At 37.8% G+C, this 26,467-nt stretch overlaps 1 protein-coding gene across 3 annotated transcripts in view; it reads left to right on the top strand.

Moving 5' to 3' along the window:
• The window catches only part of LOC150093698 (kielin/chordin-like protein), a 1,333,292-nt gene that overhangs the window by 796,348 nt on the left and 510,477 nt on the right, over window positions 1-26,467 (top strand). For all 3 annotated transcript variants that reach the window (XM_090412628.1, XM_090412627.1, XM_090412629.1), the window contains 2 exons: window positions 6,580-6,676; window positions 22,071-22,156. In XM_090412628.1, coding sequence (XP_090268754.1) covers window positions 6,580-6,676; window positions 22,071-22,156 — 183 coding nt within the window. The remainder of the gene's footprint in view (window positions 1-6,579; window positions 6,677-22,070; window positions 22,157-26,467) is intronic.

Genomic DNA, 26,467 nt, shown 5'->3' with positions numbered 1-26,467 from the left:
TTTGCATCAGTATCTGCTAATAGTAATTGTGATTTGGAAAAAGAACAAGAAGTAGTTGAGGAGACGGTAATTGAATCTGTTTTAAATGATGTACCTACAACAAATCCCAACAATTTGACAGCACAGGTGATAGTGAGTAATGACCCAGCTGAGTGGATTCTAAATGATGTAACACGCGAGTATATCACAGTTAACAGGTTTCCACAAAATTTAGACAGTGATCTTTCAAAATCACAAAGAGCTTATCCTGACAAAGCAAGACATATTTCTAAGAAACTCATTGAGAGGAATCTGATTAATGGCAAAATAATAATTAGAGATTTTCTTGTTTACTCTCCTAGTACCGGAAAGATTTTCTGTGTGTCTTGTCACCATTTTGGTGGAGGGGGAGCTGACGATAGTCACTTTGTCAGTGGGTTTAATGACTGGAAAAATGCAGAAGCACGAGTGAGTCATCACGAGAAAGCAACGAGTCATATGAACTGTCTGATAGCTCTGAAACAAAGAGCAAATCTTGCAAGGAGAATTGACTTACAAATAACTTAGCAACCGGAAGAAGAAATTAAGTACTGGAAGGCAGTGTTAAAACGAGTAGTTGCAGTTGTAAAAACATTGGCTAGTAGAGGACTTGCTTTGAGGGGAAAGGATGACATTTTCAGTTCTGTGCATAATGGAAATGTAATGATGTGTCTAGAGTTAATTAGTGAATTTGATCCCTTTCTTGCTGAGCACATTGCCAAAAGCGGGGGAAAAAAGGAAAAGGTTTCATTTCCTGTCTTTCCTTTGCCACATATGAGGAATTTATTAAAATAATGGGCGAGAAAGTAATCAGATCAGATTTATTGTGGAAGAACTTAAAATAGCTAAGTACTATTCCATAAGTGTCGACTCAACACCAGACTTGTCTCATGTTGATCAGCTGTCGTTCATTGTATGATATATGAAAGAACAATGGAACTCCTGTGGAGTGTTTCTTGCATTTCATTCCTAATGTAAGTCACAGATCTGAAGAGTTACAAGAGGCAGTTTTGACTTCACTAAACGAGCTTGGAATTGATGTAGCAAATTGCACAGGGCAAGCATATGATAATGCTAGTAACATGTCAGGCAAGTACACAGGACTGCAAGCAAGAATTCTTGAAATAAATCCATTGAAATTCACACCATGCACTGGACATTCTCTGTCTCTAATTAGTACTTGCACTGCTGAATCCTGTCGGTACTCTTACACATTTTTTGATGTCCTTCAGAAAATGTACGTATTTTTCACATCTTCAACACATTGGGAGTGTTCTAAGAATGCACCTGGAGACTTCTGCAAAAGTAATCAGACGTCTTTCGCCTATTCGTTAGTCAGCTCGTGATGATGCCTGTTGGAGTCTTCGTGAGGGATGGAAGGAAATAATTTCCACTTTGTCTGAAATTGAAAATGACACCACCCAGAAGAAAGTTACGCAATGTGAAGCAAGTGGGATTCTACGGCAACTTCAGTCACTGGAGGTTGGGATCATGACCTGCCTATGGGGTGATATTCTTGCAAGAATGAATGCCACAAGCAAGAAATTATGATGATAAAATTAAATATTACAAGCAAATATAAATAAATTAATAAATATATTTATATATTGAGAAAAATGAGAGAGTGTAAACATTGATATAGGAACGGTGTGTGAACTGTATGGGTCCTTCGAAAAATATTTCAATTTCAAAGAACTAGAGTTACTCTATGAATCCTATGAAGAACAGGGCAAGAAGCTTAGTGGAGTGGACTTGTATGAGGAAGAGAAAAGAGGAAGAAAAAGCCCATCAGGTTTTTTGATGACAGTGCAGATGAAAGTAACGAAAATGAAGCCGAGTACAATCCATCAGTCAGTTTCAAAACTGATACTTATGACACAATTTTGCACAAGCTCTCATTCGAAATAAATCGAAGAAAAGTGTCGTATGAAAACCTTTCGAAGGAGTTCCGGTTTCTCACAACAATGCATGTGATATGTGAAAAGAACATCATAAAAGGGGCAAAAAACTTCAAGAACACTTTTCGACTGATATTGAACCTGAATTTGTAAACAAATGTCTGCACTTCAGAGTGCACCTAAAATTAAATGGCCTAGAAATAAATACATTCCTACGAATTTCACAGAAAATTCGACAGGAAGCCCTACAGCATGTATATATCCCAATCTGGACACTGCTGTTACGATTTTTCTGTGTAAGGTGGCAACAAAATTGCTCAACTGAATGATCGTTTTCCCCCCTCAAAAAGTTGAAGGACTACCATAGAACAACTATGACAGAAGAAAGGCTCAGCAACTTGGCAGTTCTACAAATTGAGAGCAATATTACAAGGACGTGATAAATACCTTCACCGAGCGAGCGGCAAGACGTAGAATATTTTAGGACATTTTGGGTGAGTCATAATATATATATATATAGTTATAGTTATTTATATTATGAATTTACGATATGTAAATCAACATGTTCATTAAATATGAGGGGCAGCAAATACCTAAATACACCACTGCTCAGACCTCTAACTTCTATGCAATAAAGATCTTTTTCTCCATCTGATCTGTGAAAGAATATTTAGAGCATGGTCTGCCAATCCTGACTTGCCATACAGATGATCTTGGATGTAATTTTTATGTTCTTCAAGGCATATGTTAATGGTTACGGCCCATGTAAAATAGATAAAATATTGCATGCACCCGCTCCCATCCCTCCTGCACCCAACACTTTATTATGGAGTATGTGATGTAATAATCTCTTTGATTTCAACAAAATTAGGGGTGATGTCAGAATTTGTGTGTTAAGGCTTGAGTGCTAGGAGGACATCATGTTGGAGGTTTAATGGAATATTTACAGTACTAGGAAAGGATTAAAAATTAATTTTAATACTTCCAATATTTCCTCTCAGTCACTGAGATATCTTCAGGGATTACAAATCACTTTTGTAACGCACACACACACACAAGACAACACAATATTAAATGAAACACATGGATAACTCTAAAGTTCTATCTAAGTGGTGTGCCTTCTACAGGCATTCGTAGGCAGCCTAGGATGTCAAATGGGATCTCTGACAATTCTTTCCCAAATTTTGGGAAGTTTTATGCATCCATATTTATTTAAGTTAGGTTGATTTCTGAATGCCTCTGCAGTTCTAAAAACAGTCTTTCCTTTTCAAATTTACTATGGTGGAGAATGGAGGTTTTCTTCCAGGAGATCCTGTAGACTGTATAAAATATATGGTCTTGCAAGGCCATAATTGTGATTGCAGATGTACAATTTGTGTTCTTCTAAATGGATAGTCGCTGATCTTCATGTCTGTCCAAAGTAAGCCAACTTGCAGGAACAGGGTACTTTATGAACTCCAGGCACTGAGAGAGGAGTGAACTGATCTTTGGTGAAATGGATAAGGATAACAAGTTTCCAGCGGGGCTTAAAAGCTGATGATGAAATGCCATCCCCCAAAAAGGGGATGATGGCATTTCTGAACTTCTTCTGAAGAAATGGCCAAGGAATGGGGGGGGGGGCGAACTGATTATTTTTTTGAATTCTGTAATCACAGCAGCCATTGGAAAGAAAGGTGTTGTGTATCATGTGGTGGAGTTTGGTTGAAAGGGAGGTTCCACTGGAACAAAGATTATAGGCCCTATTGGTTAGAGTTTTAATAATGCTATATTGTTGAGAGGGGTGGTGAGAAAGTTTGTGAATGTATCTGGCTGTGTGAGTAGGTTTTCTATATACAGTGAAGGAAAGGTTACCATTAGGAAGGCATGTTACTAAGATGTCTAGGAAGGGTAAACTATTGTTATTTTCTAATCTTTAAAGGTACCTGTAGCATGACTATAAACAATTTTACCAGATACCCTGTGAATGTAATCTAACATACTTTAGGCAGACAGGCCATTCTGTGGAAAAAAGAATTAATGAATATCTATATTATATCGAATACATGAAACCTCAAAAGTCTGGTCTGGCACAGCATAGTACTGACAGGAAACACAGTATCCAGTGGGATAAAGCTTATCTTCTTCATAGAAACAAGTTTAAATATGAACACCTTTTCAAAGAAAGTTGCAACGCCCTTTTACATTGACCAAATCTGAATTGGAGCAATTGTCTCTCTCTACCAAAAGTTTGGAAGATTCTTATCTATATAACCATCAAAAATAGTTTTAATAATATTTTTAATAATATTATTTATTAATATTAATTTCTAGCATGCAGATATAGTTTTTAATTGGTAACGAAAGGAAACTGTTTGCAAGAGGGTGAGGAGTGGTTTCTTTGCATGGAGGGTGGTTGAACCATGGAATGCATTGCCTGATGGAGTGGTGAAAGCGAGAATGGTCAATGAGTTTAAGGAGTAGTATGATAGACTTTGTGTTTCTTATTAAGGACCTCCCACGATGAGTCTTTTGACTCCATGGAGGCCTGAATAATAATAATAATAAACCACACTGCTGTATGTACCTTGTATTCCTGTTCCTTTGATTTGCTTGTTTCTACACACTGATGATGTACTGTTATTTTCAGTATGAAATATCTGTACTGTTATTTTCAGTATGAAATATCTGTACTGTTATTTTCAGTATGAAATATCTGTACTTTCATTTCATTAAAGTAAATTACTGTGATTATCATGTAATTTATTGTTCATTGTTATTTTACTTTTCCATCATAAACTGGATTCTTTGATGTAGACTATTGAGGTGACTGAGGAATGAGTCTAATGTGTCTGGGCCATGAGGCCAAATAGAGAACACATCACAATAAATTTAGTTTAATCCTTTATCCAAGTGTGAGCAAACAAAGTTTATGCCTGAAAATATCTTCAAGACAGGGGTAAGGTAGTACAACACTGGGAAACTCATAGCAAAGGTAGACCAAGCTACCATCACTCCTATCTCAGTATCTCCCATAATGCAAAACACATCTCCTTGCAGATATGTATAATGTTATGCAATAAGGGAAGGGCCACTACCCAGACTAGTTTCGACCTTTATTGAGGTCTCTTCAGTGGGAGCCAGGCCCAGAGGTGGAGTTACCAGGCAGAAGCAATGGCAGGTCATCCCCAGTCCTAAAAATATTTTCAGGCACAAATTTTGTTTGCTCACACTTGGATAAAGGATTAAACTAAATTTATTATAGTCTAACCAAGTGAAAAATAAACTTTCAAGAGAACACATCATCTGCATATCTTAGCCAGATAGAAGTTTGAGAGTTTCTGAGTCTATTTCTCGTTTTTCAAAATTTTCCATGTAAAAATTAGCAAGGGGGGGGTGAAAGGGAAGGGAACCCATATCGGTTTCCTCTATCTGTTTGTAAATTTTATTCTTCCAAGAAACATAAGCAGAATTGATGACAAAGGAAAAGAGATCTAAGATATCAGAAGAAAAACGTTTTTTAAGTGTTGGCATTTAAGGGAATACTGGTAAATAGTGAGGTGATGTCAAAGCTTGCCAATATATCTGTATTATTTAATGTTAGATTTTCAGTCAAGGTTTTAAAATGGGTAGAAGTTTTTCATATAGGATATGGTAAGTCCAGTAGGGGGGGGGGGTAAGAGAGTTTGCCAGCTGTTTTGATTTGTAGTATGAAGCATCAGTGGCATCTACTATAGGTCTTAGGGAGGAATTTGGTTTGTGGGTTTAAGGTAAACCATATAGTCAGAGGTATGATAACCAAAGGTTTGAGTGTTTTTTGTATGTCCAGCAGCCAGAAAGATACTTTTTTAATTTTTTAACTTGCATTTTTGTGGAATTGTGATCTAGTGGGATGTAGGAAGTGCAATTTCGGTGAATAATATCCATTTTTCTTTTATCTTCTTCTTATTTATAGTGCTCTTATCCCACTTAGGTGCAAGGTCAGCAATGATTATGTGACTGTGGGAAACCCCAACTTCCTTGTCGCAGACTCTGGTTGGGAATTTCTACAGTACTTAAGGAATACGGCTATTACACGAAAGGTTCTTTACATATGTAAAGTAGCTTTTTATGTAATATTTATTAAAAGCTATATTTTTCAAATGCACTTATCAAACTTCTAATATTTTTCCAATATTCACTACCATAGAGGTTAGTAATTAGACATTTTAAAGGACACGTGTGTCAGATAAATTATTGTATAACTATGATGGTTAACACATGTATTGAAGAATAGAATTTATGAAAAAACTCTCATATATTTCATTCATCATTAGATGGACATCATTGTAGTTAATGGATCTTCTCTTTTCTCCCTGACAAGGTCCATGTACCATTTGACAAAATATACTGTTTTTAATACATTCTGTTTTTCTCTACATGCACTAACCATTGTAAATATGTAATAATATGTCTATTATGCATGTTCCTTTGAAATGTCCATGTTGTTGGTTCTCAAAACTTTTCCAGATAGGATTATCTTAGAAAACAGTTCTAAGCCTGCATGAAGTGTTTGTTTTTCAGATAACACAAATTTTTGTTTGTCTTTTGCGTAGTCTATAATTAAGCATTTTCACCTTATTTACAAAATCACACAATTTTCACAATGATTACAGTTATATGTGATGATGTAATCATTTCTATTTAGATGGGTGTTGTTGACTGTCAAAGAATGGATCAATTTTGTAATCCTCAATGCAGCCATCCTGTCAGAGTTCAACGACAATGTTGTCCTTTGTGTGACGGTAAGTAGTATAATAAATAATTTACTGTTTGTCTTTGAAACAAGTTTCTTCATAAAAAAATGAAATTAATTGAAAAATTGCTATTTTATAAAATAGATCTGTTATTTCTAATGTTACTGGTCTAGGTGGTCAATCAAGAGGATAATATTTCTGCTTTTCAGCCTGTGTGTGTGTTTCATTTTCCTTACAATAGTAACCCTACCAGGAGGTAATTTATTTCCTACATGCTCCATTGCTTGCAATGCATATATTACAAGTGTAGCTTCCAAATACTGATTAACATTTATATTTATATTTTTTGTATTAATATTCACATTTACATTTATATTTTCACATCTATATGTATGTATGTATTCTGACGCATTTTTGAAAATTATGGAGACAACTACCATGTTTGAATAAAAACTTTAGTTTAATATAACTAAAATGTACATTCGACGTTTCAACCTTTATGTCAAGGTCATCTTCTGGAGCATACAGCTATACACAGAAAACAAGCTACACTACAATCAAACTGGTTTGTTACAGACACTGACCAACCGCTACAACAATTGTTGGCCTGACCTCTGGTGAAAAAAAAAAAAATTATACATCAACACTAGAGTCCTATTATTAGTGTTATCTGTTGGTTGTAGAAATACATTGGGCACAACAACAAGTATTTATCTATATACATATATTAACATCATGTACATTCCAGCCGGTTGGTATGGAATGGTTTCTAATACTAGCTGAAGATTGGTTAGAGTCCTGACTTATGCTGGATCTTATATATTAGGTAGGCTGAATGTGTGCCATCTAGATCCTTGGAATTTTCATGCCATCATTGTTGTTGATATTTGGGTGGTTTATCAGGATTTTGCAGGCTTCCTTAAATTTCCTTTTATACCAGGTTTTTGTGTGGTGTAAAGAGCAGGTTCTTTTCCAGTTGATTTGGTGTAAGGTGTTGAGTGCGTGGTCTGAGAGGCCTGCTTCACTATAATGATTATATTTAATGTGTCTAATGTGTTCTTTCTTGCATATAGGGATTGTTCGTCCTGTTTCACCAATGTGCGGTAAGTTACAGGTGCAGCGGATGCAATAGACTCCAGGATGTGCTAATGGGAGGAGAGGATACTTAGAGGAGTTGAATATGATTTTAAGTTTAGTGGGTGGTTTAAAGATGGCATTGAGGTTATAATGCTGTAGGATTCTGTTGATTTTTTCTGATAACCCTTTAATGTATGGGATGGCTATGGTTTTACTGTAATCTAGATTCGTTTTTGTTGTTGTTTTATGGAGTATTTTATTAATAGTATTTTTGTTATAGCCATTATTTATGAATGTGTCGCTGATGATTTTTAGTTCTTGTTTCAGGGCTTGCTGGTTAGAGCAAATTGTTGTAGCTCTGTTTTTAAGGGCGTTAATGACTCCATATTTTTGTGATGGGTGGTGGTATAAATTAGCATATATGTATTGGCCAGTGTGTGTCAGTTTTCAGTAGACCATGAAGGATAGACTGCCTGAAGGAAGACGTGTGACTAGTGTGTCTAGGAATGGGAGCGAATTTTGGTTTTCGATTTCGATGGCAAATTGTATGCATTCGTGTTGTTTGTTCAGGTGGCTAAGGAATGTTTAACATTTGTCGCCCGTGCGGCCAGATCGCGAACACGTCGTCAACGTATCTAAGCCAGACTGTCAGTCTCTTAGCATGGCGGAATCAAGAGCCCTTTGCTCAAAGGTTTCCATGTAGAAGTTAGCGATTGGGGGGGGATAGTGGTGAGCCCATGGCTGTACCTTCTTTTTGTAGGTAAAATTTGTTTTGCCACACGAAGTAACCGGACTGTAGTACGTGGGCAAAGAGGGTCGTAATGTCGGGCTGTAGTAGGAGAATTCTTTGTTCTGTAGTAGGAGAATTGTGTCATTGATGGGGACATTAGTGAAAAGGACAGAAACGTCGAAACTGACTAATAAGTCATCTTTGTCGAGTGTTATGTTTTTAATTTTTTTATAAAGTGTTGTGTGTTTTTTATGTAGGAGGGGGAATGACCTACCAACTCCTTGAGTGTTGCCGCTAATTTCTTGGCTAAGTGGTAATTGGGACTGTCTATTCCTTCCACGATTGGTCGAAGGGGCACATTTTGTTTGTGTATTTTCGGGACCCCATATATTCTGGGGGTCCGCACGGTTAGCCTAGTGACTTTGCGCTTCGCAACCATATGCCTGGGGAAGGAGTGTCCTAGGTTCGATTCCCGTCGGAGACATGAGGAGCTAAAGGATCTTCCTCAGCCATAGCCAAGTTAGCCGGTCTTGGGCATGGGCAGTAGGGTTTTTCCGCCAGTTTATCTGGTGTTTTTCATCCTGCAAGCAGGCAAACCGGCCCCGTGAACACACACGGATACAGCCAAGAATACCTTGAGGCATAGGAGTGACCATTCTATCCTCGTATTTCGGTTACGAAATCTAAGCATGCTTGGAAGGTTGTGGGCCTTAAAGGCCTGTTAAAGCCATTGGGATAGATAGGATATATTCTGGGGGAGGACGGGCGTAGTGGGGTTTGAGTTTTTTATCCGTGTCTGGTGGCCAAGAAGTGATGGACTTGAGTAGTTTCTCTGTTTATCCTTTATCCTTTTTGTTGGGTTATAATTTACCATTTTATATGTGTTGTTATCGGCTACTAGTTGATTCATTTGAAGTACATATGTTGACCTGTCAAGGACAACAGTGGCATTGCCTTTATCCGCTTTCATTATTATTATGTTTTGTTTGGCTTTTAATGACTTAATTGCTGCTAATTCTGTTTTTGTGAGATTGTTCTGTATGGTTTTCTTAGTGTTCAGGACATCACTAGTTTCTAGTCATATATTTTAATGTATTCTGACCTTTATATCCATATTTATATTTATGATAAATATAAATTATAAGAGGACTTGAATAGATTGCATGAATAGGCAAGTAAGTAAGTGGAATTGTCAGTTCAATGTTGCAAAGCGTAAGGTTTTGAGATTTGGTAAGCAACAATGGGATGCAAAGTATATATTTGGTGGGGAAACTTTAATGGAACTAGAGGAGTGAGAGATCTAGGAGTGATGGTGGACATAGACCTAAAATTCAGAGGCCACATTGCACAAGTTGTGAAGACATCACATAGGATAATGGCAATGATGCAGAGGACCCTGACATGCAGATAGAGAGAGGTTATGATGCCATTGTATAAGCCCTTGATCAGGCCTCATATGGATTATTGTGTACAGATTTGGTCAGTGGGTTTTCATGGTGACAAGGATATGTTGTGAAGGGTTCAGAGAAGATTCACAAAGATAGTCAGTGGTCTTTGGAATGTAGAGTATGAGGACAGATTGAGAGAATGTAAGTTGCAGAGCCTTGTGAATAGGAGGAAGAGGGGGGGGGGATACGATCAAGACATATAAGCTAGTCAGGAGTTGTTAGCGAGTTCACATGGAAGAGATTTTTCATAGAATGGAAGAGAGGAGTAGAACAAAAGGCCATTGCTGGAAACTGTATAAGGAGAGTGTGAACAGAGAAGTGAGGAGTAGGTTCTTTGCATGGAGAGTGGTTGGTGAGTGGAATGCATTGCCTAAGTGTGTTGTGAATGTAGACGCATTGAATCAATTTAAAGCATGGTTGGATGTGCATTGTGTGTAATAATGTGTACCTCCCACAACAAGTCTTCAACTCCATGGAGGTCAGATGTTAATAATAATAATAATTATTATTATTATATCAATCCTATATGAGAAAGCTAAATTCATCTTAGGTGAACTCTGAAGGTGCATAATCAAATTTCTAAAGTATAGTGCTGAAAGGTTTCAATTTGGTATAGGCAAGATATTAAAATGGAGGATGTTCTGCCTATAAAATATGACTAGATCCATGATATGTTCCATTTTAATATGTAATTTACCATTTCAGGCTGAATTCTCAATGCATAACATTAATCTTATTCATTGCTGTCAGTCAAGGTTTTACTGATATACTACATCATTTGTACCATCACAAAAAACACTGCTACTATTATTATTTGCTGCAAATTTCTATTAAAATAATATTCAGTTTGCAATGTTTTCAATTTAACATATGTAGCCATGAACTGCCACTATTACTGTTGGCCAATTACTAATCTACTCAATCCTTCTATGGGGATTTTATATAAGAAACACCCCTAATCATCTTTCTAATTTTGCATCACCTAATCATCTTCCAAAACACTGCCATAAGGACAGAATGCTATGGTATGCTAGGTTATTCCATGTCAGCCAGTCAGATGTCTTATTCATGCCATAAGCTTAGTATACATCACCATCTAATTCCTTTGTATGGTATTTTAGCAAATATGGTATCTATTCCTCCTGTTGTATGATATCTCAAACACTTCTACACACTTCAAGAATATCACTGTATATCCATTCTCCCTATCCCACTCATTCTTTCTATATTAAAAAAAATGTTGGACTAAAGTTCTGAGGTGCACTGCTAGTGTTGCAAAAATTGCACATCGAATTGCTGCTATGATAAGAAATACATTGACATGTAGAGATAAGGAGGTGGTGGTGGTGCCTCTGTAGAGGACAATGGTCATACCACACATGGACTATTGTGCTCAGCTTTGATAACCTAGTTTTCATTGTCATCTGGAAATACTAAAGAAAATCCAGAGACAAATGACCAAAGTGATATCGGGACTTTGAAATATTAGTTATGCAGACCATTTGAGGTAATGTAGATTGCAGAGTTTGGTGGATAGAAGAAAAAGATATAATATTATAAACACCTTCAAGTTAAAGGATTTTTATGGGATTAATATAGGATTATAAAATGAGATGGGAAGAACAAGGGGCCATTCCTAGAAGTTGTGTAAAAATGTAGTGAACAAGCATGTGAGGAATAGATTATTTATATTGAAAATATTTGGAGTGGAACAACAAGCGAATGCTGAGAGGTGTGAATCATTTCAAGGTTCAATATGACAGACATGTTGCTAGTTAAAGGGGGGGGGGTCTTCTACTTAAAGTGATCAGTGGTGCTGAATGTGATAACCTTCTTCTTCTACTCTTATGTGATAATATTGCAAAAATAAATAAATAAGAAGAATAGAAAGAATAGTAAAAACAACTTTGGAAAAGAAAGAACGGTAAAATTAACATTAATTTTTTTATGAAAATATAATTTGTTACATCAGTTTTATTGCTAGAGTGGTCTTTTATATTATGCATATTCTGTGTTTGCTTAAAGTTAAAAAAAAGTTCTTCAGAAAGTTCTATTCTGTAAAATCAGTTTATTACATGACATCTCAAAGGAGTCTAGGGATGCAACGTGGGAGAACACACCACTCTGCCAACATTTCTCACAATCTATCTTACTTAATTCTTAACTATACTACTCCATCAACACACAATACTATCTACAGCCCACCATCACTAAGTAATTTTTGTCTGTAAATTGCACATGTTTTCATGGCTGATTTGTCTGCGTGCAAGATGAAAAACTTGAGTCTCTGGGAGAAAAAAACCATGGAAATCAGTTAACTCACCCTTAAATGAAAAAGTCCATATAAAGATTCCTCTTGTTACAATGAGAATCAAATTCGGGTCTTTCGGATATTGCACGGTGCAATATCCCGTTATTATTATTATTATTATTAAACAAGACCTCATGGAGTCAAAGACTCATCTAGGAGGTCCTTTTATCTCACACACATCTCATCATACCGTGTCTTAAACTCATTCAAACTCCTTGCAGACAACACACTCTCAGGCAAGGCATTCCAATCACTCACAACTCTGCACAAAAAAAAACCTGCCTCTCACTCCCTTACTCAACACCCTCTTTATACAGTTTCCAGGGATGACCTCTGGTTCTCCCCTGATCTCCCACTATTCTCTGTAGAACTTCTCCACCATTGATCCTATAACAACCCCTTACCAACTTGTAGGTCTCTATCATATCTCCCCTCTTCCTTCTCTCCACGAGACTCTGCAAATTACATCTTTTCAATCTTTCCTCATACTCAACATTCCATAGGTCAGAAACTACCTTAGTCAGTCGCCTTTGGACCCTTTCCAACATCTCTTCATCCTTCTGAAAACCTGGTGACCAAATCTGGGCACAATAGTCCATGTGTGGCCTAATCAAAGCCTTACAATGGAACAAGTATATCCCTACTTTTACATGTCAGTGTCCTCCGCATCATTCCCAGAAGTCTTTGTGTTGTCTTCACAATTTTGGCGATGTGTCCCTTAAATTTTAGATCCTTATCCACATCACCCCCAGATCTCTTATTTCCTCTACTTCCAACAATATATTTTCAACAAGCATAAATTCTGCATCCCATCTTTGTTTTCCAAATTTTAAAACCTTACATTTTGCAACATTGAACTCACATCCCAATTTGCGTCTTCTTGCAAGGCCACAACATCTTCACTACTCTTTATGGTTCGTCCCAACTTTGCATCATCTGCAAACAACTGAATATCTCCATCCAAATCTTCGCCAATATCATTAATATACAAGTTAAATAGTAATGGCCCTAAAACAGACCCCTGAGGCACTCCACTAGTGACTTTCCTTTTCCTGGATATTGCACCCCATACACAACTTGTTGATACCTATCAGATAGCCAGTCTCCAATCCAATGCACTAATCTAATATCCAACCCCATCTGCTCTAGTTTGACTGTCAACTTATCATGAGGTACTCTATCAAAAGCTTTTGCGAAATCCAAGTATATTACTGTGTATCCTTCTCCTCTGTTCAAGGAAGCAGTCACTTTATTCTAATAAGTAAGTAGATTACTAAAACATGACCTCCCTTTAGCAAATCCATGCTGTCCATCAAAGATTATACCAGTTGTCCACCCAACTCTGGATCCTAGTTCTCACAAGCTTCTCCAACAACTTAACCACAACACCTGACACACAGATAGGTCTATAGTTTGATGCTTGAGTTCAATCACCTCCTTTATGAAGTGACACAATCTTGCCCTCCTTCCACTCTTTAGGAACTTGACCAAGTGCAAGACTCGTATTAAAAAAATATGTCAAGACAGGTGTCAACTATCTGGCACACTCCCTCAAAATATGCGTTGATATATTATCAAGTCCCACTCAACTCCCCAAACACCTCTTGCTCACTTACAGTCAGTCTCTCCTCCCCATCATCAGCTGCTCTTAATCTCTCTACGAAGTCACATAATCTCTCCATGAAGTCACATTCACAAGATTGACATATCTTTATGAACTGCTCATTAAGTATATCCACCACACATTCTGCAACAACTTTCTTTATACCATTTCCTCCAATCAATGTTATCCTTCCATAATCATTCTTTCTTTTGCTGGCTACATATCGAAAGAACTCCCTAGGATTCTTTTTGGCTTCATTAACTAACTGCTGTTCATACCTCTCTTTAGCTACTCTCACCAACCAAGTCACCCTCCTTGCCTGGTCTTTGTAGACCTCATGAAATTGGTTACTTCCACTTCTCTTATGCTGCCTCCACAATGCCCTTTTTTTTCTGTATTGCATGCTTAATCTCTCTATTCATCCATCTCACACCTACCTTATTTAACCTTCTCACCCGTGGTATATATTTAGACATTGCATCTACTAAATAGTTTTTGAAAATCCCCCAAGCGGCATTGATCTCTTTTCCAGCTAACTCCTCATTCCATGCTACATCTGCAAGCCATCTCCTGAGCTCTTCATAATCACCCCCCCATAGTTCCACATATACCCTTTTTTCATAGGGGTCCTTGCACTGCTGGCAACCACCCAGGTAATCACCTCATGGTCACTTTCACCAATTGGTGGATGATTTGACACCTTATTTATAATTACATCCTCCGATGAGATGACCAAATCCAAGACCCTTAATCCTCGTGTGCCCTCTGTTACATACTGTCTGAGGTAGTTATCCCTCAAAAACTCAAGAAACTCATTTTCTTTACTTCCAGTCGCCATCTCTTCATTCCAGTCTATATTGCCATAATTAAAATCACCCATAATGATCACCCTTTTCTTATTTGCTTGGCTTATTTGACTATACATTTCACTATCACCACCATCCTCATTACCAGGTCTATAACAACATCCCACCAAGTATTTGATTCTATTCACCTCTATCTCACACCATACTGCCTCAAAACCACTGGCCCTATTTCCCTCTTGCATCTCTACCTTGTATGGACATAATTCTTTCTCTATCATCAATAGTACTTCCCCTCCCTTTATATCCCTTCTATCCTCACGAAACACATCATACCTTTCCATCTCTATTCCTGTCAGGATGTCATCCTTATCTAACCATGTCTCACTTATTCCAACAATCTCTGGGTGCACAGACGCAATTAGTGCAACCATTTCATCCGCCTTGTTTCTTATACTTCTAGCATTGGTATACAAACACAACAACTCATTCCTGGATCTACAGCTAGTTCCACTGATACCATTCATTTGATGTCATCTCTCCATGCTGGACTGGGGCCATTTCCCTTTCTGCCTCTTCATTTTAGAACCCTTTGCAATAACATCTGTTTCCTCTTGATCCCTGATCATCCCATTACTTTCCTGCCTACACATTCTCTCACCTCCTCTTGGAGCATCCACCTTTCTCACGCTGTGTACCCCTGTCCACACTGAGCCTCCGCGTTTCCCTGCTCCTCTTGCACGCTCGTTCTCTCATTTTCCATACTCATGCCACTCACTTCCCCATTCATTTCCACTTCTTCAATCTCTCCTGTCTTACTCTCCTGCTCTTCCACATCACTTTTCTCCCGATCTGATTCATTCTCTCTATTCACTTCTCTACCTTCCAACAGCAGTCTCCCCAAGCGACTCACACCATAACCACTCAAATGCAGTCCATCGCTCCCATGCAGCTCACTTCGTCCCTCAAACTCATTCCACACATTAACAAACTGTACTCCCATCTCCTCACACATTTCAGCCAGAATATCATTCATAATCCTTGCTGTCCGCCTCATTTCACCACAATCATACCTAGGCAACACACTTACCACCCTTCCTGTTACACTATTCTCTTTTATCTTTCCAAGCAGTCTCCTGACATTCATTTTGACATGCTCTTTGTTCTCTCTCAAATCATTTGTACCAATTAATACAATTAACTCTTTTGCTCACTCCCACCTCATATTCAATGCCTCAATCACTCTACTCATTTTACCGCCTGGAAAACGTACCTTGTGCATTTTATCCTCTAGCACACCTTTAATAATGGAGTCGCCATACAACGCTACTCGCTCATCTTTCGTTAACTCTTTCATGCCATCATGATTTATTTTAATAGTTTTGACCTGAATTCTCTTAATTTCATTCCGCATCCATTTCATTTGTTGTCTCATCCAATCCAGTTCACCTTCCAAATCTCGCGACACATTCTCTCTATCATTAAATCTTTCTAATTTTCTAACTCTCGACCCTCTCTTCTCACTTTCCCTCTCATTCATCCTTCTTTGTTTCTGTCTTTCGGTCCAACATACGTCCAACTTTCACTATCATTCTTCTCACTTTCACTCTCATTTATCTTTCTTTGTTTCCGTACTTTCGGACTAACATGCATCCAACTTTCGCTATCATTCTTCTCACTTTTACTGTCATTCATCTTTCTTTGTTTCAGTACTTTCAGTCCAACATGCGTCGAACTTTCGCCATCATTCATTCTTTTTTCACCATCATTCATTCTTTTTTCGCTATCATTTATTCTTTCGATTTTTTTTACTTGCGATTTCTGCATCACGCAATTTCTACTTTCATTCGTTCTCTCAATTTCGTTTCTTTCCGCCTCACTTTTGTCCCTTTTAACATCCGTTACGGTTGTCAAATCGCTCTTTTTCTTTTTTCCTGATTTTTTAACATTTTTTTGCCTATCTTTCTCACCATCCTTTTCTTTCAAACATGCACTCGTGACACAATCGGTACTAGCACTTTCTGTCATCAATTTCATATTTGCATTCATTAGTTCCTCGTTCAGGTCACACTTCGCACACACCCTTCTTCCATCCGCACTAAACATCCACAAATCATTTATGTAATCGAAGGAATACATATAACAGACCTCACACTTAACAAAACGACTGAAATCTAAATTCAAATCATGGAATGACAATGCCGCCGCCATTTTTTTTTCTCTCTGCAGGTTACTAGGTCTAATAATAACGATTTCGTAATTTAGTTTAGGCAAGAAAAAAAATCCCACACTAATAATACCGGTAGCGTACAATGTTTACAGCCGCTCTTACTCAAACAATTACGCATATATACTTAATTATTCCTAGTAAAACTTATCTGAATCAGGAGCTCTTCAAACCACGTCCGCAGTACTTGGCCCACTAGCGCCCTCCAATTTATTATTTCATTTGTCTATGAAGTCTATTGTTATTATTCCAATTGTCTATGAAGATGCTTCATGGGTGAGTATATTTGTTGAGCCCCCACATACACAACAGATGAGTAGACTGGATGTGAATATATGTGCCTAAGATCGCTCCTCTTTTTACCTTGATTTTGTACAGAGTCAAACAGGAAAACCAGATGTAACTAGTACCAACTGATATCTTTTCAGTACTCTTTCTAAAAGTGAGTAATTTATTCCATTACTGTCATCAGATTGTATCCATTGTTCAGCTACCCTTAAAGACACCATCCCTCTCATAATAGGATTAACTACTATCAAGCTAGCAACCCCCCCCCACCCCACCAACCACTGGGAAGCACAAGGTCACAAAGAACCCTCTGAAATCTAATTCAACGAGTGCATCACTTCTAGGAACAAACAGCGAAACTGTAAGTACATTTTCTTAAAATATGTACCTCATCAGTTCAATATGAAAGTTATAATACTACAACTCTGATTATCACTAAGATGACAGCACAGGATGAATCCAAGTTCTAAAAAAGCCCTTGATTTGCTGCTTAGCATTGCCAAACTAAGCAGAAATGTAAGAAATGATTTAAAAAAGGACATACTAACTGCAGTGAGCAAACTAACGAAGGTATTCAGTAAAATGAAAAATAAAACAGAGGTATCAAAAAACTATAACCTACTACAAACAAGCAGGAACAGGCTAACTTAGCTCAGCCTACTCAGCTATACTCACAATTAGTTAAAATCAATGTTAAAAATAAAGACAAATCTGAAAACAATTCTTGCTATAAATTAATAGTGAAACTGCTCAACTAAACAGCGAAGACACCAAAAAATATCATAAAAGAAAAAAATAGACCCAAGAAAAATCAAGATCAGAATCATGAAAATAAAGTTTTAATAACAGTGGAGTCTTAATTGAAGTCCAAGAAAAGACCAACACATATTTGCTACATAACGAAATCTCTAAATGCAAAGACACATTAGTAGCAAATCCCAGTAAGATACACCTTCCAAGGCTAATTATATATATGATATTCTCAGCGAAATTGATATGATCATGCAATTGACTCAATACACATGTGGAATGATGAACTGTTCAGTGGCGATACAAAGATGACACAGAAATTCATCATGATAAATAAAAAAAACGAACAAGAAAAACTTAATTATTGTAGTCACTCCAGTGGTGAGGACCAAACTGCTGAAAACTGGTGTTAAAATTCTGTGGAGAATTTGTCATTGCACAGACTACACAAGCATTCCAAGGTGCTTTAATTGCAATAAGTTCCACCACCTGTCCATTCTGCTCTAAGGAACGCAAATTCAGCGAGTGCCAAAAAATGAGTTCGAGATGAACTCTATAAATAGCCAAAATCATAACAAGTATGTCAGAACCAAAAACAACTGCAAATACATGGCACTAAGCAAAAACTGCCTGACATACAACTACAATAGACAGCTGAAAATTCAAAACATGGATTATGAAAAGTAATAATAAAGTTAGGAGAAACAGAACTACTTCCCTGGCGCCTTCAAATAAATCTCTGTCAAGGCTGTAAATAACTTAACAGAACTCATAAATAGAAAAAATATAGGACTAGCATTAATACTTTGTATTAAACTTACAACATCAACAATAAAATATGTGGCTTTCCAACTAATTATAAAATATTTTACAAAGGATCAGAAAGAAAGAAAGAGAGCTGTAATACTCATGATCAACCCTGAAGTTGAGGCAATATTAATTTCTCAGTACAGCAATTGAGGACTCAGTACTTTCGAAATTACATACAGCGAAATTAAAACTTTTGCTGCGAGTATGTATCTAGACTATCACAGTGACATAAAATAAGACTTAGAAAAATGAGCAACACTGTGGATTTTACCATCATTAACGGCATAATTCTTGACTCAGTTGGTAATACCTATCTAGTTTCATGGTTTAATGAGAGAACAAACAATAGAGGTAAAAATTTGAAAGAGTTTTTAGGCATCAAATTTCCTATACGTACTAAACAAAGACTATAATACCCCATTATCTGAAAATACCAGAGGAAGCAGCTCCATTTATCTGACAGCAAACGACAATATTTTACCATGGTTTCTGAATGGAGATGCAAGGAAGAGGAAAGCTGTTCTGATCATCAGATATTAAGTATCATCATCAGTAACAAATTTTTAAATGGAACACATGAGCCAAACCATCGCATTAACAACAATTACTTTACCAATAAAACAATCTAGACATATTTGTAAAAGCATTAAAAAGAGAATTTGCATGCCTAATCTCAGAGATCACTTTAATGACATCAGTGAACAACAGCTCAGCTTAGACAAAAACCTAGCCATATGGGCAGCATCACAAGCTGACATAACTTCCTTGCCTCTACACCTTCATCAGGTCCAAAAAAATCCAGTGACCAAACACTCAAAACAACCAATCATCATGCATTTGTTATCTGCACCTTCAACAGACTGTCGATCACATTAACTACTTTACTCCATCTGGATGCCCCTAATACAACAGATCATCACTTCTGGAAATAAGTGGCCAGTGTCAAAACAGAGACCTATCCAAAAATATTACTCAGAATTTATTAATTTTGCCAATAAAATCAACTTCCAGTCATTGTAATGTAACATAAATAACCAATGCTGTATGAATTATATACTGTAAATATATGATTATTATTAACATTTGACCTCCATGGAGTCAGAGACGGATTGTGGGAGGTACACATTATTGCACACACAATGTTCATCCAACTGTGCCTTAAACTAATTCAGTGTGTCTACACCCACAACACACTCAGGCAATTCATTTCACTCACCAACCATTCTTCATGCTACTCCTCACTCCTCTGTTCCCACCCTCCTTATACAGATTCCTCTGCTTCCTTTAAAGTTTCCCCACCAAGTGTATACTTTGCATCCCATCATTGCTTACCAAATCTCAAAACCTTACACTCTGCAAATTGAACTGATAGTTCCACTTACTTGCCCATTCATCCAATCTATTCAAGCCCTCCTGCAAGGCCATAACATCTACTTGACTCTGCATTGCTCTCCCCAATTTTGCATCATCTGCAAACAGCTGCATATATTGCTAGTTAAATTCATCCCAATATCACTAACATACAAAATGAACAACAATGGTCCAAAACTGGTCCCTTCCTCTTAGAGGATACTGCAACTCCATATACAACTTCTGATACCTATCTGACAGCCAGTCACAGATTCAACTCCGAAGTCTGTTATCCAGTCCCATCTGTTTCCATTTATTTAAGAGCTTGTTGTGTGGCAGTCTATCAAAAGCCTTTACAAATTCTAAGTACATCACTGTAATATACATCTCCCCTGTCCAAGATATTTTGTTAGCTTGTTAAAGTACATAAGTTAGAAAAACATAGACTCCCCTTAATAAGCCCATGCTGATAACCACAAAGAATTTTCGACCCAATTCTAACCTAACCTCCTAACCAACCTAACCTCCTCTTCACCAATCTCTAGTACTTTCACCACAACTCCAGATATACAGATTGGCCTATAATTTGAGGCCATAGCCTTATCACCAACTTTATGCAGGGGAACAATTTTAACCTCCTTCCATTCCCTTGAAACCTGTGCTGTTGCAAGACTTCTATTAAATAGGCATGCCAATGTTACTGCCAATTCCCTGGAACATTCCCTTAGGATGTGTGCCGATATATCATTAAATCATATCGCCTTATTGACATCAAGTTTATTTATTTCCTCAAATACCTTACCTCCTGCTCATTCACAATTAAGCCATCCACTTCTATGTCCTCTACATTTAATGTCTCATGATTCCACCCTGATTAGGATGAAACACCCTTATAAATTGATCACTGAATACCTAAACAATGTCTTCTGCAGCATCATTCTTCCGCTTTCATCCATTAACATCATCTTACCATGATCATTCTTTCTTCTACTTGCCACATATCTAAAAAAAAATCTCTTGGGTTTTTCTTTGCCTGATTTGCCAATTTCTGCTCATACTCAACTTTTGTTTTCTTGAGTCACTCTCCTGGTTTGTTCTTTATAATTTTCATGTAAATGATTATTATCATTATTCATATTTTACTTCCTCTAAAATACTTTCTTTTTCCAGATTTCATGCTTAAGCTTCACATTCATCCATTTTCCACCTACCTTATTCAGCCTTTTGGCCTTCGGAATACATTCACACATTGATGTGAATAAGTATAAATAAGTATCATGTGAGTAAGGAAGTGAAAATGGAGTTTGTTTCTTTTTTTAAATGAGAAGTGCTGAATGTGTGGAATGTATTACCAGAGTGGGTGAATACTCCAGTGTGCTGTATGCCTTCAAGGCTTGGTATATATTGTAGTAAGAATTTGGCATTCTCAGAAGTCTTCTGAAGGGAAGCCCAGAAATATACTAATTACTTACTGAAAACAGAGTAAAGTTAAGTTAGTTAATTTATTGATGGTGACCATCATTTTGTGATTTTTATTTACACATTGTATATAGATATATTGAAATATGCAAGTCTTGTCTTGTCAGTCTCCATCCAGGAGGTTGACTGTTACAGATTTTTACCTTAGATCCATAATATGTAGTAGAAAGATAACATGTTGCAGCTCTAATCTTTTGCAGTTAGTATTCTATATCTGTAGATTGTGTGTGTGTGTGTGTGTGTGTGTGTGTGTGTGTGTGTGTGTGTGTGTGTGTGTGTGTTCATGTTCAAGAGGCCAGTTTGCTTATTTTAAGGAACGAAAAACTTGAGTTTCCCAGTAGAAAAAAAGTTCCAGTTTTGTATAAAACCAGCTAACTCCTGATAAAAGTTCCTCCCATCACAAAAGAGAGTTGAACCAAGGTCTTTCCAACCAAAGGGCTCCATAAAAACCAACTGAGGTAATGATGGCTCAGATAATCAAGTAGATGGTTTGAAATGTCTTTTTCCATATATTAGCATCAATATATTTCATTTTAGTTTGCATATTAATAACAGTTTCTTTATAGGTTGTGAATATGAAAGAAGAAACTACAAAAATGGAATGACATTTTATCCATCTGAAAGTGATCCTTGTAAAGAATGTACATGTCTGGTAGGTATATTACAACTGTGTAAATTAATATATTTAATAATTATCTATCCAGAGTTTCATGAATAATTTATAAATCTTGAATTTTCAGTACCATACTTTATTAAGCCAAGACCAGTTAACAGCACAGTTCACAGATCTGGTGTGTGGCAATGGAGACTATCTGCATTGAGATTTTTAACTCCATGGTCAAAATACTTCTTGATGCTAATAATAATAATGATATTAATTCAAGTATTCAAATTGGATATGTTCCTGGAAAAGACAGCTTAATTTGTGTAATGAGCAGATGCTTTCATGACAAAAAAAAGAGAAGCATTACTAGTTTTCCTCTACTTGCACCAGAATGGTTACATATATTGTTATTTATATCATTACAATGGGAATGGTAATTTCCATTGTAATGATATCTTTTTATCTATCCTGTCTTTCAGACCACAGTCACTGGGATCCAGTGCCTTGTTGCTGTGTTTGCTGTGTGGCACAACCTGTGGACATCCAGAAAGCAGGAAGGATCCTGGTAGTCTCACACTATTTTGGCTCCTGCTTTGGCAAGATAGGTGGTCCTGGATGGCTCAGTCAGGTAGTGGGTTTGCCTGCAAGGATCAAGAGTGTTGTAGTGGGTCTCCTTCTGCATGTTCCAGATACAGGGACCCAAGGTTTGCTGTGGTGCTCTTTATAACATCTGGAGTAGCCCTGGCATTCCACTCCCAAGTGCAGTATCCATGAAGCCACAAATGGACAAGTGCGTGTCCATTTGTGGCTTCATGGTGGGTGATTAGCTCTGACGCTGAATCCAACTCCCCATGATAATGAACATGGGGAGTTGGATGTGAACATGGGGTGTTGGAAGGGAAATGTGGAAACTAGTCGGTTTCCACATTTCCCTTCCTCATCCTCTTGTTTATCAATAGCCCTCAACAGGCCTCAACTTTGTGACGAAACCCAAGAAACACCAACAGAAAATAAGAATAAGAAGCAGAAAATGCCAGAAGCGGCAATCAGTATGCTACTTTTCTTGATAATACATTCTACAGGGGAATATCCTCTTGGAAAAATGCCACTCTGCTTCACCCAGAAGGATTTGGAAAGATTGGCTGGATCTCTTAAGTCTTTAAAGAATTTCCTTCAAGAGATATACTTACTGAAGCATCAACTAAGACACAATCAAAAAAATTACTTTGTGCAACATCTGTTGGGGAATACCAATTGTCATTCTCTCCCTCACACACACACACACACACACGCTCTCTCTCTCTCAAAACTTTAAACTTTTCCAGAGGAAAAGTTTAAAGGGAATAACAGCCATCAGGGAGTAACAACCATGAGGAGAATACACAGTGTGTGTGGGGGGGGACTGTCAAATGTCAGATGTATGGTCATTCTCAAACTCTACCATCTGGACTCCTGAAGTCGCCCGAAATAATAATAATAATAATCTGTGTCCAATATTATTATTATTATTATTATTGTTCCGGGAAACTCCAAGGAGTCGACAGACTCATCGAGGGAGGCCCTAACATCATGTCAAGAACAACTATTCAACATTCACACAGTATCTATCATACCTTGCCTTGAACTCATTCACGGTCGTAGCACCCACAACAGACTCTGGAAGCTTATTCCACTCATTCACCACTCTCCAAGTAAAAAACTTAGCTCTAACACCCTTGTCAACCACACTCTTGCCCAGCTTCCATGCATGGCCCCTAGTCCTCAGACCACCAGTCATATTTTCAAAAATATCTTCTGGATCAATCTTATAAAAACCCTTCAGTAATTTGAATGTCTCAATCATATCACCCCTCCTTCGCCTATCGTCCAATTTCTGCAACCCACAAATCCTCAACCTATTCTCATAAGGTTCATTCCACAGACCTGCGATCATCTAGGTCACTCGTCTCTGGACCCTCTCCACTTCCTCCCCATCACAAAGAAGCCCTGGTGCCCATAACTGGGCACAGAAGTCCAGATGGGGTCTTATCAAGGCTCGATACAGAGGAACAACAACTTGTTTGTCTCTGCATGTTAAAGTATTTTTCAGAAGCCAAGTGATTTGGTGAGCTGTTTTAGTCACTTTTGCAATGTGCCCCCTAAACTTCAACTCCCTATTCACCAACACTCCCAAATCCCTGGCCTCATCAATCTCCTGGAGTACGGTTCCACCAATGCAATATACTGCTGCTATTCTTTTCACCCCAAAGTGCATAACCTTACACTTTGCCACATTAAATTGACATCCATTTTTCCTAGCCCAGTCCTCCAAACTATCCAAATCATCCTGTAAAATTTTGACATCCTATGCACTCACAATTGCTCTACCCAACTTTGCATCATCAGCAAACAAGTGAACACTTCATCTCAAATCCTTTCCAATATCATTGATGAACAAATTGAAAAGCAGTGGTCCAAGAACAGAGCCCTGCGGCACTCCACTAGTCACAAGGCGTCTTTTAGACTCCACTCCTGAATAAACCACTCTCTGGTATCTCTCCTTCAACCACCCTCCTATCCATCTCACCGACCCTATATCTATTCCCATCTGCTCCAGTTTACTGATTAGGGTTCCATGTGGTATCCTATTTAAGGCCTTGGCAAGGTCCAGTAGTATCACTGTAAACCCATTACCCCTATCCAGTTCAGCCGTCACTGTGTTATAAAACGTGAGCAAGTTACTGAGGCATGATCTACCCTTCACAAAACCATGTTGTCCTCCATAGAGTATCCCATTTTCATCTATCCAATCCTGTATTCTTTTCTTGACTAATTTCTCTAAGACCTTGACAATGATTCCTGATATGCAAATCGGTCGGTAATTTACAACAGCATCCTTGGAACCACCTTTATGCAGTGGAACTATTTTCCCCTCTTTCCACCCGCTCGGGACTAACCCAGACCCGAGACTAAAATTAAACAAAATGGTCAAGGGTACTGACAATTCTTTAGCTGCTTCTCGTACAACACAAGCTGGTATAATCCATCCAATCCCACACATCTATTGACATTGAGGTTATGCAATAGACTACTCACCTCCACTTCATTCACCACAATTCCCGTATAATCTACTGGTTTATTCGTTTCTGCAATGTCACCACCTGGATGATATATTCTTGCAAAGTGCTCACTCAGTAACTCAACTATCTCAACTGATTCAGTTACCTCCCTACCATCAGCATTCTTTAAAATCATTCTGCCATGTACATTTTTCCTTTTACTTGCTACATATCGAAAAAACTGTTTAGGATTCTCTTAACGGATCAGGCACATGAACGGTATAAAGCGCAGGCCCTTCTGGCCTGCGCTTTATACTGTTCATGTGCCTGCCGGTCACCTTTCTCCTTAAATTCCCTCCATAGTTGTTTCTTTTTTTGCAGCTCAAACTTAATGGTGTTATTCATCCATTTAACCCCTACTTGATTTATTATTCAGACTCTAGGTATACAGTCAGCCATTGCTTCATGCTAGCACTTCTTAACTACCTCTCATGCACTATCAACTTCTAGTCCTTGCAGTTGTACATGCCATGGCACTGAACCAATCAAACTCTTAAGCTTGTCATACTTTCCAGCCCGATAATTCCACATGTACCCTGTCTTAATTGAAAATTCTACACCTTTAGCCACCTCCCAAGTCAAGACCCTATGATCACTCTCACCAATTGGTGTCAATATGGTCATATTTGTTACAGCCAAATCCTCAGATGTAATTACTAGGTCAAGCACTCTCTGACCCCTAGTATTTTCCATTACATGCTGTCGCAGATAGTTATCCCTTAATAGCTGCATAAAATCCAATTCCTTCCTCCCGTGTGTCCTCTCCTCACTCCAATCAATGCGACCATAGTTGAAATCTCCCATAATAATAACCCTCCTTCCACTCATTTCTTCTATTTGCTTGTGCATACTGTCACCACTATCTTTTCCATCACCTGATCTATAGCAGCACCCAATTGTATATTTAGTTCTGCTAGCCACAATCTCACACCAAATGGCCTCAAATGTGCTCTTTTCTCAATCCTGCAATTCAACTTCTATTCTCCTTGGCTGTAGCTCATCAGCTATCATCAACAATACTCCTCCCCCCATTTTATTCTCTCTGTCATTCCTGAACACACTGTACCCATCACATTCAATCCCACTGGCTATATCATCTACAGTCAGCCATGTCTCACTAATACCAATAACCTGTGGTCTGGATGTGCCAACCATGGCCAAAAACTCTTCCTTCTTGTTCCTAATACTCCTAGTATTAGTGAACATGAATTCATGACCCCCATTAGCCCCAACCCTTCCTTGATGCCTTATATTAACTATC

Source organism: Typopeltis vanoorti, chromosome 23 (genome assembly GCF_054136105.1).
Source record: "Typopeltis vanoorti isolate ZY-2024b chromosome 23, IOZ_Tvanoo_1.0, whole genome shotgun sequence".
Classification (NCBI taxonomy): domain Eukaryota; kingdom Metazoa; phylum Arthropoda; class Arachnida; order Uropygi; family Thelyphonidae; genus Typopeltis; species Typopeltis vanoorti.
The sequence above is the reverse complement of the archived record's forward strand: the minus strand, read 5'-3'. Positions and strand labels throughout refer to the sequence as shown.